A 16380-nucleotide genomic window follows, 5' to 3' on the forward strand; every position below is an offset into this window, starting at 1 on the left:
TCTCTCCTTTTTTCTTCGTTTTCTCTGCTTTTTCTTCTGTTTCTGGTATCTTCCTCTGTTTTGTCTTCATTTTCTGTTTTTTCTTTTTTCTGTTATTTTAGTTAAAAAAGGGAGGGAAGAGAAAAACAGATAGGACAAGAAGAACAAAATGATATATTACTTCTATTAAATAATATAAAGAAAAAGACTTAGAGATATTAAAAATAAAAATGAAAGTTTCCAATAATCTTTAAATTTTCGTTTCCAATTACTTAGTCAATGTAATTTTCTAAGGTTTATTATATTTAATTCTTTCTTAGGAAGTTGAATTTACTTTCTATGGGTGAAAAAAGAAAAAGAGAAATAGAAAGAAACAAAAAGATGCTCTATTCCCCTTGAGTAATAAAATAGATAAAAATGCTACGATGGAAGTGAAAAATATGTCAGGAATTCTCTCGGTTCATAACCTAGAAAATTATTGTCGGAAATTATTTTTATCTCATCTTGCGAAAGGAAATTTTAGTACCACGTATAGTCGAGCGGGAGACATTACATTTGTTAAACATTTCCTTCTCTTAATAGGAGTGTGAAAATAAATTTTTTTAAGAGCTCTTTTTCCAAATTAAACTAAAACTAATTCGTAATTTATATTAATGATTGAATGTTGCCCTTTCAATCTGGTATTTAACGTGTTAAATTACAACATGTATAATTAAAATATAAACGATAAAATAAAAGTTCAAAATAGGGATAAAATCCTTTTTAATAGACAGTGTATAATAAATTTTACAAAAAATACCAGATATTTCGGTCACATATGCAGTGACCGTCATCAGTAGTAAAACACTGCATATGTGACCGAAATATATGGTATTTTTTGTGAGATTTATTATACACTGTCTATTAAAAAGGATTTTATCCCTATTTTGAACTTTTATTTTATCGTCATGGAAAGGCAGTGTGGTCTCCGAAATTATCTAAATTTAAATATTTAGTTAATATTTAAACAATATTTAAATAATTTTAAAATTAAAATATTTGAATAATGTAGTTAAAGATGCTGAAATATCTTTCAGTATATCAGTCAGAAATCATAAAAGAACAATAATCTGAAGCTCTGTTTTGCCTGAGAAATAAAAGAAATAAAAAGATTTCATTAGAAGTAAAGATGCTGTCAGAAATGTTCCTGATTTATTGTTACTTGCGCTGTCCAGAAGAAAGGACTCCAAAAATCAGCATTGAAAATTATTTTTGTCATCTTGTGAAAGAAAGTTTAGAACTACATAAATAGTTATACTGAAGACTAACAGGCCAGGAATGGGACCAAAAAAACTTTTGTTTCTGGTCAGTTCGAAACTTCCTGCCGTAAATCCTTGGTAAATCGAGGAAATAAGTGTACAACGTGAAGTAAATGCGTGTGAGTTGCGATACCAATACTGAATTTTCACCCTGGACCTTGTTTCATCCCCAAATGTCCGAGGTCTTTACAAATTTATAGGATTCATTCAAGATCGTCTTCTGGATTTTTGTTAGGGGGGAAGGTTACAAAAAAAAAACTGTAAAAAACCGTATCAAAAATGAGTTACGACTCAATAAACATTTTTTTGGTGGGGGTGGGGGGTCGAAACCCCCTAACCCCCCTGGATACAGCCTTGGATTAATTATTTTTTTTTTGCCACTTTATTCTGATCCATAGTTCAGTTTGTCTTTGCTAAATTGCTTTCGTAATGAATTGAATCAATTATACATAGTATTCAGGAATTGTTTGAGCTGAAACTGATTTTGTTTGTTAAATCTGACAAATATCTCAGGCCAAGAGTTTTGACGAATGAACTTGACAATGGAAAATTAAATGGAAAACCAATTGAACAGTGCAGAGGCTTTTGGGATGTAATGTCGTTAATTAATTGAATTATTGTAATATGAAATTCTGTGATTTTTGATTTCATTTTCTCTTCCGTCTATATGCTGTAACGTGGAACATGAAAAACAGAATCCTGTCAATGAACATCAGAAATTGCAAAAGTGACACTTTTTATTAAACAAAAGAGAAAAATGGAAGAAATTTTTCGTTTTTAAAAAATTGGCTAAAGCCTCTTTTAGTGCCATTTCATCGTTATTTTCTAGGTTCCTGTTAACATAATATTTTCTCTCCATTCACTGAGAACAATCGCGCACCCACGGGGTGCTAAAAGGACTAAAGCTCCCCCTCCCCTAAAGAAAAACAAATCAGCTAAATAACTTAAAATTTACCCTTAGAATACCGGATTTTCTAAGGAATTTAAAACAAAATCCTTTGGTTGGGGTCTCCGGTCAGCCTCCTCCCTCCCATAATTATTTTCGGAGTGCGCCACTGACTGAGAGTTTAGAGAGATGCAGAGGTTTAGCATGCGCAATAATGAAGAAAAAAAAAAAAAATGATGCCAACGATAAACATTGGTACCCACGGTAACGTCGCTCACTGTTTCAAACAGTTATTGGTAACGAACTGTAAGTAAGGAGCGACCCGGCTCAATAGTAACCAAAACTCTAAAAAACGGAATTTTGGTACCAATAGATGGATCAGAAGAATCAGATTTTTATGCTGATTTCAAATATATAAGTTTCATCAAGTTTAGTCTTACTCACCAAAAGTTACGCGCCTGAGAAAATTTGGCTGATTTTCGAAAAAAGTGGGAAAGACCCCCTAAAAGTTATAGAACCTTAATGAACAGCACACCATCAGATTCAGCGTATAAGAGAACTCTATTATAGATGTTTCAAGCTCCTATCTGCAAAAATGTGGAATTTCGTATTTTTTGCCAAAAGAAAGATCACGGATGCGTGTTTATTTGTTGTTTTTTTTTGTTTGTTTATATTTTTTTTTCCCAGGGGTGATCGTATCGATCCAGTAGTCATAGAATATCGTGATAGGGCTCATTAGAACGGAAATTAAAAGCTCTAGTGCCCATTTTAAGGGACCAAAAAAATTTGAGGGCAACTTGGCCCCCTCCCACGCTCATTTTTTTCTCGAAGTCACCCAATCAAAATTTTGAGATGACCATTTTGTTCAGCATAGTCAAAAATATATTTAATATGTCTTTGAGGATGACATAATCCCCCACTGTTCCCGAGGGAAGGGCTGCAAGTTATAAACTTTGCCCATTGTTTACATATAGTATTGGTTATTGGTAAGTATACAGGTGTTTTCAGGAATATTTTTTTTCTAGGGGGGGGGTCGGGGTTGGAGTAGGCGTTACGGGGGAGGATCTTTCCATGGAGGATATTTCATTGGGGGAAGGGACATTTCCATGAAGGGGGGGGGTGCGAGATTTCCCAGCATTATTTAAAAAACGGTCAGAAATGAAATAAAAAAAACAATTTTTTTTCAACTGAAAGTAAGGAGGAACATTAAAACTCAAAACAAACAGAAATTATTACGTATATGAGAGGGTTTTGCCCCCTAGTCAATACCTCGCTGTTTACCCTAAAGTTTTTTTTTAGTACTTTCAAAAGAGCTATCTATTCTAATTAACCGGCCTTTGTGATTCAGGGGTTTGTGATTCGAACAAAATTCGAACTTTGATGTAAAGAGCGAGGTATTGACTAGGGAGTGAACTCCCTAATATACGTAATAAAAAAGTACGAATATAGAAATTCGTTACGTCAGTTAATTCGTAAGTTACGCCAGAACAAAATTTCGAGAAAGCCAATTAGCCAAAAAAAAAAGGAAAATTAATATGCCAATTTCGTTTTAATTATTCATGTATGGTGAGCAAAAATCAAAAGAAACATTAATTCAAAAACGGTCAGAAACTAACTAAAAAACAACTTTTTTTAACTGAAAGTAAGGAGCGACATTAAAACTTAAAACGAACAGAAATTATTCCGTATATGAAAGGGGCTGTCCCCTCCTCAACGCCTCGCTCTTTACGCTAAACTTTTTATTGTTTTAAAAATAAAGTTGCAAGACAGTTAGCGTAAAGAGCGAGGCGTTGAGGAGGGGACAGCCCCTTTCATATACGGAATAATTTCTGTTCGTTTTAAGTTTTAATGTCGCTCCTTACTTTCAGTTAAAAAAACTTTTTTTTTAGTTAATTCGTAAATAAAGAGAATTATTTTACTGGTTCTTAAAGACTGTGGAAACCCAACGCTTTAGGTTGCTTTTATAGATTTATTCAGCATTGTATAAGAAGTTTATGTACTGCTGTTTTTACTTATCACTAGCTAATTTTCACTGAGTAAAAATCATTATTTTTACTTACATCATTATTTACTTATCTTTCGTCTCTTTTCGCTGAAAGCGGCTATTGCCCATATGAACCTATGGATTTTGATTGTTGTTTAGGGAGATGCAGCGATTGCGGTTCAGCAATCGCTGCATCTCCATAGAATTGTTTGCAAATGCATCTTTACATGTTTAAATTCAACTCTTTTCGTTAAATTTAGACATACTTAAATGGAGGGGGGGGGGGGGGTTTAGGCTTCCCACCCCTCAGAAATTTCAGATTTATACGATTTTTCCTATTATTTCTTATGCGTTAAATTGAGTTGGCCTCTTTTTTTGCTTTTGAATTTACAATCCCTCCCTCAATTTGTAGCCCCTCACCAGAAGCAAGTGCTTGCATGTTAGCCTTGTTACAATTGGTATTTGGCTCTAAGTGTTTACTCCTAGCTTTGTTGATAATGCACAAAGGGTACCTATAATACACAAAGGGTGCCTATAATACACAAAGGGTACACAAAGGATAATACACAAAGGGTACTTATAATACACAGAGGGTACACAAAGGATAATACACAAAGGGTACCTATAATACACAAAGGGTACACAAAGGGTACGTATAATACACAAAGGGTACACAAAGGATAATACACAAAGGGTACCTATAATACACAAAGGGTACACAAAGGATAATACACAAAGGGTACACAAAGGATAATACACAAAGGGTACCTATAATACACAAAGGGTACACAAAGGATACACAAAGGGTACCTATAATACACAAAGGGTACCTATAATACACAAAGGGTACACAAAGGATAATACACAAAGGGTACCTATAATACAAAAAGGGTACACAAAGGATAATAGACAAAGGGTACCTATAATACACAAAGGGTACCCAAAGGGTACCTATAATACACAAAGGGTACACAAAGGGTACCTATAATACACAAAGGGTACACAAAGGATAATACACAAATGGTACCTATAATACACAAAGGGTACACAAAGGATAATACACAAAGGGTACCTATAATACACAAAGGGTACACAAAGGATAATACACAAACGGTACCTATAATACACAAAGGATAATACACAAAGGGTACACAAATGATAATACACAAAGGGTACCTATAATACACAAAGGGTGCACAAAGGATAATACACAAAGGCGTTAACTTTATGCAAGGCTGCCTTAAAACCAACTAGCGATAAAATTTCTTCACTTGTTCGGACCACGCCAAACTTCGTTTAACAGTCATGTCTGACTTATTTTTTTGGGCAGTTACATCACCTAATGCTTAGTTCTTCGAAGTGTCTGAACTGGAACTAACGCTGTTTGTGGAGGATGACAAAAGACCCCAGGTATAAGCTGGCATAAGCTTATGCATATGCATAAGCTTATGGCATAAGCAGGCATAAGCCTTAAAATGAATCGTTGAATTGAAGAACTATTGGATAAATAAAATTCTTTGAAATGGAGGTTTGATTTTGTTCCCATTCAAACCCATTCAAATATGTTATTAGCACCAAGGTTCAACTAGTAGGCTACTAATTTTTGAATCATTTGAACATCAGCCCGTTCACAATAAAAGTTTACCTTGCGCTCAGAACTTGATATAGCCAAAATACAAGTTCGACGGGTGTGGTCACTGGCTGAGTAATCATAAGATTCTGATTGGCTACCGTCGTTGAAATAAGATGAAGTTGTGGTGTTGCCTGGTTTCAGCATTAAAATAAGTTGTAAAAGCTGATCGCTGATATCAAATAAACGCATCACCTTCAGTTTTGAGCCTAACTAAATTTTAGTGCCTGTGCTAATTTACTGAAGAAGTGGCTAGAAATTCATGAAGATTTTTTAATTCGATAAAGAGGGGGAGTTCGAGCTATATATAGCAAAGTAATGAATCCAATGATATAAGTATCTTGCTGTTTCGATGCAAGTTTTAGCCGTGACCTTATCTCAAAATTGAACTTGACCTCTGAAAAATAGAAGAAAAGTGTCTGGAATATTAATTGGAATATACCAACGAGCGTTACTGTTGGTAACTCGGTGACTAACCACCCTTTTGCTTTTTCAAACAGGAGTGGCGTGGTGTGTATGAAGTTTGAGGGCCACATGCTCTTCTTCTGAACTACGTGTTGCTCAATGCTCATTCACTGTGTCATACATATAAGTGCCTCTCATCCGCTCAAAACTTATATTTTGAAGGGACCTTATTTTGATTTTGTATGTCAAAATGTGCATGATCAGACTGTTTAGGGTAATGAACAGCGAGTGGAGAACAGCCTTTGTCAAAAGTAACCGAAATTTTATCAAACGAAAGTCTGTATATTTGCATCAAAAGAATCTTGCTCAATTCTGACTTCCAGTAAATAAAATTTATCAAGTTTAACAATACCTATCAAAAACCTTTAACATGAAAAAAGTTAAAGGGCATAGTCATAGAGAGAAGGTAAAAAAATCACAAAAAGTGGTGCGATTTTGATGAAAACAGTTGAAAACGATGAAAACAGTTAAAGAGCATAGTTTTAGATAGACGGTAAAACAGTACCAAAAAGTGCTGCGATTTCGATGAAAACAGTTGAAAACGATGAAAACAGTTGAAGAGCATAGTTTTAGATAGACGGTAAAACAGTACCAAAAAGTGCTGCGATTTCGATGAAAACAGTTGAAAACGATGAAAACAGTTAAAGAGCATAGTTTTAGATAGACGGTAAAACAGTACCAAAAAGTGCTGCGATTTTGATGAAAACAGTTGGAAACGATGAAAACAGTTAAAGAGCATAGTTTTAGATAGACGGTAAAACAGTACCAAAAAGTGCTCCGATTTTGATGAATGTTTTACTGTCCAATTTAACATGTTTAGCAACAAAAAAAGAAGACTTCATCCTTTCTTCTCTAAAATTATGAAATGATGTATTTTTCCTGAGAATGATAATAATCACTCATGTATGTTTATTTGATTGTTTTTTTCGTTTTCATATTCTTTCTTTTTTTTTAGGTTGAAGAGAATTTTAGACGGGAAGAGTGGCTTAGGGGTTTGAACGTGTCCTCAGAACCTTGACTGCGTCTGCAGAATAGTGTTACCTGAAAAAAGATAAAAGGAAGGGAGGGGGGCTCTGGAAACGTCAGGATAAGGTTAGGAAAAGATATAAAACAATCTAAACTCTCTCTTAGGCACGCACCCGGGATTTCTTTTTTTCGGGGTTGGGTCAATAATAAAAAATCTTTATATTTGATAATTTGAATAGAAAGTACACAGACTTATGGGAGCATTACGGTTTTTCGGAGGGGTTGGATTTGGGTTCTGAGATTCTCCTGGCTACGTCTCTGCATGTAGTAGCATCTTTAAATAGGGCATAATGAAGAAGAATGTCCATCAGTGTTTGGCGTTATGTCTTTGTGACAAGTTTTATCTCCAAAGAAATAGCCTGTTTCTGCTTATTTGACAAACCTTACTCCGTTTTTGTCGAAATAAACTTGTTCATATGTGCAATGTTAAATATGGCTTAAGAAAATCGTTAAGGTGTGATCGAAAAACGTGTTCATCAGTGTGTCGAACAGTGTGACTTGACCATTCGACGAATATTTAGTACTTGCCTTCGTCCTCTTGAAATAAATTTTGGTCAACATGCAAATGTCTGTATAGCGAGAGATGGGGTAAAAAGAACATACTAGGGTAGTCTAAAGGATCGCTCCCTGGACGGTACTTTCTATGACATTTTATAGAACTCAAAATGCAAATCAATGCAAAGCTATGAATAAAAGATTCGCACACTCTCCTCGGTACTGTCAAAGCCTTTAGTATTCACTATATAGTTTCTATAGTGATTTCACTATATAGTATTCATTATATAGATCACTATATAGTATTCACTATAGTATATAATATATACAGTGTTCACTATAATGGCACAATTTTCACCCCTACTACTTTGAAAAAAATATGTGCTTGATTTAATAATGCTTCACAAATAATTTAGTTACTACTTCACACTACATATGCTTTTGCCCAATTATTGTTAGGATACTATGACTGTAGATGATTAACTGTGTTGTATCGGTATATCAATACTCTTAAAAATTATCGGTATTTTTGGCGCACAAATATTACCTTTCTCTGAAAATCATTTTAAAAGTGGGCCAAATGTTTTCGCATAGGTTACCAATGCAATCTTAAAACCATTTTAGCCACAAAACGTTTGCTATTTTTTTTTTGCAATGTGGCCTTGTCTGAGATGCCATGATTTATAAGATGGGGGAAGATTTTTGCAACTGTAATCTTTACTCTTAGGTAGAGACTAGAATATTGGCCTGATTCAGAGAGAAAATGGAATACGACTTGAAAGAGCTTTCTGTTTTGTCCGGGTAATGTTCTTTGTTCGTCATTGAATTTTTATCCTTCAGGCTTATGACGAGACATTGAAAGCGGACGAATTTTTAGCAACTGCACTGGAACCTCCAAGGAAAGAAGCAATCCAAGCGGCTCTTAAAGAGCTTATATCCATTAAAGCTCTTAATGAAGATGAAAGCCTCACGCCCCTTGGAAGAAGGCTTCTTCCAATACCGTTGCCACCGAGATTAGCGAAAGCAGTTGTCTACTCTGTCATTATGGGGTAATTAATTTGATCTTTCTTGTGGATATTATTGGTTCTTTAATTCTTGTATGGGTCGTTCGGGGCTAGTTGTAGAGATCTAAGATTTCCTGTGTTTGCCGCAAAAAATGAGAAGAACTCAAGGATAATATTTTGTTGTGTTACATTTTGATTGTCTATTAGGATTTTTGAGAAAAACAAGTTCAAGATATTTGAATTAGCAGCATTAAAATTTGTTTGTTATTGATACAACTTTTATGAATTTTTGTTTTCTCAACCAATTCTTATAATGACCCCCCCCCCCCCCCTTAGAAAGAAAATATAAAGATCTAGTTAAAATTGAAGCAATATTTTAGGCTAGTGTTCTAGCAATCCCGACTTGTTAGAGGTGATAAAACGTTAGAGAATTTTATTTTTAAATAGTAATTTATCAAAATTTGATTGACTACTTTCTATAATATTTTTCTTTTTGTGCTATTTTGAATGCTGATTATTATAAAATGTAAAAATGTAGAGACATACCCTTTATACGCTTGCGCTGAAAATTTTCTTTTCCCTACCTGGAAGTGTCTTACTATTAGAAGAGACTGAAGTTAAAATAGGCTTAACTCTTCATAGCAAGGCCTTATCCACGGGGGGGGGTAGGGGATTAGAACCCTTCTCACCCGAAACGCTTGTCCGACTCGTAAAAGTGTAACAAAATGTAAAACAATTTTTAGTGCGTTTAAAAAAAATTTAGATGCCCCCCCCCCAAAAAAAAATTCTTTTGTAAACCTCCCACCCGAAAAAAGTCCTTGATACGTCCCTGCTTAATAGTAATTTTTTTTTGCTTACTATTTGAATCGCAGATGCTGCTTTATATTAAATGGCAAGGTATCTGCCTCCGGGGAATAAATGTTTTGATTAGTATCATATATGCTTGTAATATTAAAGAAAATTAACCCTTGTAAAAGGGTGTAAGTGTAATCATTAATTATTTCTTTTTCGATCAATTTTATTAATTGTTATTTTACTCTGAATCTTACCCTTGAGGGCACATATAAATTATTGTTGTTTAGTTTTCACAATCGTTCTAATTGTTCTCAAATAAAAACCGAAGAAGAGTATATTAAGAAATTAGGATCCACCCAAGGGGATCTTAGTGTTTATGTTTACATAGCTCTACTCAAATTCAGGCCTTGGGTTGGTGGGTGTAGGGATCCTCCACCTGAAAATAAGTGCTACGAAAAGTGACGATTTAGTCTTGGATTCTGACAGTACGGACCATCGTGCATCAACGAACCTATAGACGACGTCAGGAGGGCTGATAGACTAAACCTTTTGGGCCGAAGGGGGCTTGTTTTGACTTTGATTTCACCTGCTTCAAGGAACCTACTTTTGAACTGCGCAATAATAAAGTGGCAACAACAGACTTCTGAGTTCTTGAACGAACCCAACAATGGTTCCAGCACCTCCTTTGAATGCCTTCACCCCTGCCTGTAAAGCTCATCTACGACTTCCACCCTGCCACTGCCGGTGACAGTGAATTGCTGGTGACGCTGGACGGTGCCAGAAATTACTTCCGCGGTCGACCGAAGAAACGGTGGTCCAACATTCTGGTATGAAAGACCAGAATATCGCGATGTCAAACATTAGAGTTGGCGAAGCACAATCATCCTTCAGAGATCGAGGTTGACGGAAGAGGCAAATTTCCATTACTGCGCCGAATAGGCAGAATTTAATTTGAAGTTTCATTATTCAGTTTGCAGAATTTAAAGTTCCAATTTTTGTTCAGTCTACCATTTTTTTTTACTTTTCAAGATTAAAATAACTATTTTTGAAATTCTTTTTCGTATTTTTTTTTTATCTTTTTTTAATCCTTTTTTTTTGGCCAAATGGTGGCAGAAGAGATAAAACAAGTGAGTCATTAACTAGCTCTATATCAGTATTAGCTTTTGTCAGTATTAGCTATTGGTTCCTGTCCATAGGTGCCGTCAGAAAGCAGTGAGGTGATGGCTCCCCACATGAAATAAGAAAATATTAAAAAAAATTAAAAAATTGTTAAATACTTACATTAAAACCCCGATAAAAACAAAATTCTGTAGTAATTGATGCCTCACCCTCTCGGAAAACTTCCTAGGGGGTGCTCTTGTTTTAGGTGGTCCCCTTCTATAAGATTGGTTTTTAGGCCTCTGATGTAACATTTGGACTTCAAATGTTTTTATTTTATATTTTGGGCACCTATCCCTCAGAAAAAAATCGCCTGATCCCCTTTTCTTTCTTTTCTTTTCTTTCTTTCCTTTCTTACTCCTTTTTTCTTTGATATCACCATCTGCTCTTGGCATTATCTGTTATCTTGACGTTTGATGTGATTTTTCATTTTAGTTTCCGTTGGTTTGGATTTTAGTTATTCATCGATAGTAATCTCTGTTTGTTTTAAGTATGAGTTATTATATGACTTAATTTCTGCTCATCATAGGATTTTATATAGCTATTTACTTATCTGTGAAAAACACCTTTTAGGAAAATAATTAAAAAATTAGTATTTTTTCGCTTTTAATTGAAATTTTCCGGTATTAGTTCATATTAAGAATATTTATAAGTTGTTTTTTCAGTTTTTATGCTTAAGAATTAAAATTTCTGATTGTATTTTAAACATCTATGAAATTTTTTGTCTTCTGTAGGGTTGAAGCCATCCTAACCCCCTTCCTGTGAATATAAACGCACCTCAATCAACCATTTACAAATAAATATGTTACATTTTGTTTCAACTTTTTGTTAGCCCGTTGCCAATTATGAATATTACCCAATGCTCATAAGTATGTTTTAGTGGAAAAGGTGGGCATGTTTGTTCTTGGTTTAATTTTGGCTAGGAGCTCTTAGGAATTATTTATCAGGCTAATAATCCCAGAGTTTTACAAGAGTATACTCTGGCAACGAGTATCTGAGCTAATCAAAATATGCTATTTGCACCGAAGTTTTCAGATTATCGGCAATACCTCCAGAATGTCTTGGGGGATCGGGTTGAAACTTTCAGGAATTTTTTTCAAGAGGGAGTGGGATGGGGTCGAGGAGACTTGAAATTTTTGATTGTGTGATGGAGCAGAGGTAAATTGAAAGATTGTATATCCAAGTCCTTCAGTCAAGATCTTAATCAAATATATCAATGTCAAATATTTGCAGTCTTGTGAACAGTTTCTGAATGTAGATGAAATTGTCCGTACTGCTGGCGAAAGGACAGGATCGCGGGCAAGGGGTTTTCAAATCTCGTGCTGGGGGATGGGAAAACGGACTAAACTCTAGCATTGGTGTAATACTTTGCACTGCTGTCATTATTATTTGTATTCCTGTAATTTCTTGCTTATCTGTGTCTGGCTTATCTTTATTATTTTTCCTTTACTGGGCAACTGAGACATTTCAGAATAGTGTATATAGTCCAGCAAATTTAGCTAAAGTCTACAGCAAAACTTTGTTCCGTAAAATTTGAACCCTTTGCATGATGATTACCTTAGACCTTAGGGTATCATGAAGAAGCTGCCAATCATTCCTCCAATTTGCTTCTGAGATGACATTCTCCAATTGAGAAAAAACTTGTGAACTTATTTCATTTTTCACTCTCTTCGCAAACCAGAAATTTCGTGGACAGAATAATTTTTTTACATTGCAATTAATGATAATATAATGTTATGATCATAATGTAATTAATAATATGCAGTTGTGTTTTTATTAAAAACTGATATACGATTACAAATAGATCTAATTACATTGTTTACACAATTAGATATGATTACATAATGATGTACTAATAATTGTAATGATAATATTTAGTGATAAAATAATGTTTGCGACTTGAAGTTTACGTTACGAATAAAATCATGAGTAAGAGAGAAAACAAAAAGCAATAAAAAAAGGACTATAAAAGAGAAAAAATGGGAAGGAAACTCGTATACGGGTTTAAACATGAGATAACCAGATAAAAACCACCAGCTTTTTTTTAATAATTAAAAAATCCCATCTCCTCTCCTCTCGGTGACCTAATAACCTTTTTCACTTAATTTCGAACCTTAATGTCACCTACACTAATTTAAAAACATCTTTTATTTTTTAATTTGGATAGTCAAACATAATTGATGAAGACAAGGTATACTAGAAAAAGCCACCAGCTTAGGTCCAACCTTTGTTATATTGTATCCACGTTGTTGAAATATGAAGTGCAAAATTTGGTCTCATTTCTTGCGTAGATTGAGTGAGCATATTCTCTCCATATTGATTGATTAACTGCTAAGCATAATCCAGTGAGAACACATTTTTTGGCAAAGGAACAACTAATGCTTAAGGGGTCTAGTGTTCTAAAACCTTTATAATTCGGTAAATAATTTATTTCCTGAGTTTTGTTAATCTGATGACGATCGGATGCCCTTCATACTGTCACTGCTACTACTACTATGAACTCCCTACACCACGAAACGACTTGAGGTCAAAACAGCCACCGAGACTTCTCCTCCAACCCAAACTTTTCAAAACTTAACTCCTTACCCCCTCCCATGAAGTTCCGATTTCTTTTAAATTGTTCCTTATGATCCCTCTTCACCATATTTGGAGACGATCTGCTTTTCGTTTAGCCCAAGATAAATGGTCAAAAAGAACAATTTTTGGCAATACATTATCCTTTATCCAGAAAATGTGCCCTAGTCATCTCAACCTTTATTATATTGTTAACTTATTACATTATTACTGTATGTTTACTTATTTTTAATATAAATAATACTTGTATTGTACAAACAATATTACATTATTATATTATTTACTTATTATATTATATTAAATTTATTATATTTTTAACCTTTTTTTATATTGTAATCTTAAACTTTATTTTATTATTGACCTAGAAAGCGGGATTGAACCACATTTTTGTTTTATACAGCTTATAGTTTGACATAAGGTTAGTCAAACCGGTACCTAAATTTATATGTTGACAATGTCTCTAGGAAACATTTTATTTGGCTATCCTACTTCTACATTTTCATTGCTTCCACCATCTCTGCTAATAAAACTACCTGCGTAAGTTGAGCCGTCTACTTGATCGATCTTCTCGCTGCCCAACATCACATATTCACCGTCATTTATTCCTAGTCTGTGTGACTTAGTCTTCTTACCATTAATTTTCAAACCTATTCTTGTACCCTGATTTCTCAAAGCTTCCGGAAACTCATTCATTTTGCTATTATTTTATCTAAAACACTTAGATCATCCGTATAATCAAAGTCTAAGAGAGTTACACCTTCCTATTTGATTCCGTGCTCTCCCATAGTCTTTGCTGTGTTGCTTAGGATGAAGCCCATAAAAATAATCCATCTAAACGGGAAAATGACACAACCCTGTTCAACTCCTGATGCAACACCAAACGAGCTAATAACTCCACTTCCTACCCTAAGTGCAGCAATGTTGTTCTCGTAAACAGCGCTAATCACTCCAATGTACTTATCTGGTATGCTCTACAAGGATAGGACACCACCAAAGCTCTTCTAGCGGCTGAATCTAATATCTGTGCATAATCTATAAGACTAAGGACTAAAGGAGTCTTATGATTCATGTACTCTCCAATGCTAATCTAAGAGTAAAAGTTTTTCTAAATGCTAATCTAAGAGTAAAAACTAAAATCACACTGTTCTTCTCTTAAAATATTGTCTACAACATCTCTTGGCTCAATAAGCATCGTTATGCTGAATGTTTTGCTTACAATAGAAACCAAGCTAATGGCTCTATGATGGCCGCACTCACTCTTATCATCTGTCTTACATAGGGATTTAATTTGAAGTTTCCTAAAATTACTAGGTACTTCCCCTTTTTCAAAAATTCAAATTCATAATCTTATTTATTTTCAACTTCGCAACCACTATATTTAAAAATTTCATTTACCACATTATCAGCTCCTGATATCATATTATTTTTCAATCCTTTTTGTACTGTTGCTACTCTTTTTCGCAAAATAAATTCTCCTTTACTTCCAAATTGTCAAAAAAATTCATTCTTTTTTAAATCATTTCCTACAACTTAATCAGGGTTTAACTAATTTTCAAAACGCCCTGTCCATGTCTCTTCACTAATAGATACCCCATTCCTATCTTTAAATGGGGGCAAGTACCGACTGGCAAGAAGATTCTCATACATGTTCGATAATTTGCGAAGAATGTTGAGGAAAGAAGGCAAGGATTTTTTTTTTTAATTTCTGTTTTTCCGAAGAGTCAAAAAACAGGTATTTTCAGAATTTAGGGAAATGCAGTTTTATGTTTTTTTAGTTCTAGAAATGAAAACACTAAGCAGTTATTTCAAAAATCTAGAAAGGGTGAAGTTGCCCCCAACCCCAATTGCCTACCCTACTCTAATGATATTTTAAATGTTACAAGATACTTTCTCTCTCTTTCTGAAACCCAATCTCTTGTTCCCGATTATTGGACAATATATAGAAAATTTCCTTCTCCTTCTATTTACTTGTGTCTGTAATTAGTCACTTAGAAATGTAAGATCTTTTCCGTTTTCTACTTTTAATTGTCGTTTTTTTAATTACTTGCCTTATCCTGTCTGATATTATTAAAAATATCATTTGTTACTATCTCTCTTGTGGGTACTTAAAACATTTCGGAACAGTAAATATATCCCAGGAAATTTAGGTAATGTGACAATATTCGGGTTTCTAGTTCCCAGAAATTGGGAGTGTAGCAATATCTTGAGCTAGTAAGATTGTGATGGATATGTTTTGGTGCATTTGTTATCGGGAAAATTCTTTAGTAACCTAAAGCTACATGCCATATTATTGCCTATTTTTTTTTGTTGAGCTTCTAAATTTTATATAAGATGTTTTTAATTTGTTTATGTTTTTTATTTGTTTATGTTTTTTAAACAATTTAAATTATTTAAATAGACCGGCCAATTATAATGAACATGTATATTTTGTCCCCTTGTGTGCTGGACGTGCGACCCTCTGTCCGTAAGGGCACGGGTTCGAATCCTTGTGTCGCGGATTATTTAGTTTAGAACGAGGGTCAGCGTTGTGACTCTTTAAGGTCAGCCAAGGTGTACCAAGCTCCAAATGGTTACTTGGAGAAATCTGGGGGGAAAACACGGGAAGCGCACGAGGGTCAGCGGTGTGACTCTTTAAGGTCAGCCAAGGTGGACCAAGCTCCAAATGCTTACTTGGAGAAATCTGGGAGGAAAACACGGGAAGCGCCGAATGATTTGCCCCCAACTATGTATTGCACTCCCGGACCGAATGCAGGGAATCAGGAGATCGGTACCTGCGCTACGCTGACCATTTTCTGCACGCGAAAACGTCTTTAGTTAAGAAGATATATTTTGCAGCACACAGCATTACATAATTAAACTGAGCGTTGAAGATGTTCTCACTAGATGGCAGATTATTTATTCTTAATTGTTTCATTAGTATTTTTGAAAAAAAAAGTTTTTCAGACTAAAGTATCATATTTAAACCTAAGACGAACAGAAATAAAGTCCCATAATAATTCCAACTTAGAACGAACAGAAATTGTATCGAAAGAAATGACAGATACTGCTATAAGATACTGACAGATACAGTTGCTATTCAGTCTCTG

At 34.5% G+C, this 16380-nt stretch overlaps 1 protein-coding gene across 1 annotated transcript in view; it reads left to right on the forward strand.

Annotated features, from left to right (window-relative positions):
* The window catches only part of LOC148945725 (ATP-dependent RNA helicase DHX30-like), a 112899-nt gene that overhangs the window by 81301 nt on the left and 15218 nt on the right, over positions 1–16380 (forward strand). Inside the window, exon 10 of the mRNA XM_089097495.1 lies at positions 8604–8812. Within this exon, the coding sequence (XP_088953621.1) occupies positions 8604–8812 (209 nt within the window). The remainder of the gene's footprint in view (positions 1–8603; positions 8813–16380) is intronic.

Source organism: Artemia sp. Qi Xiang Cuo, chromosome 12 (assembly GCF_049724085.1).
Source record: "Artemia sp. Qi Xiang Cuo chromosome 12, ASM4972408v1, whole genome shotgun sequence".
Taxonomy (NCBI): Eukaryota; Metazoa; Arthropoda; class Branchiopoda; order Anostraca; family Artemiidae; genus Artemia; species Artemia sp. Qi Xiang Cuo.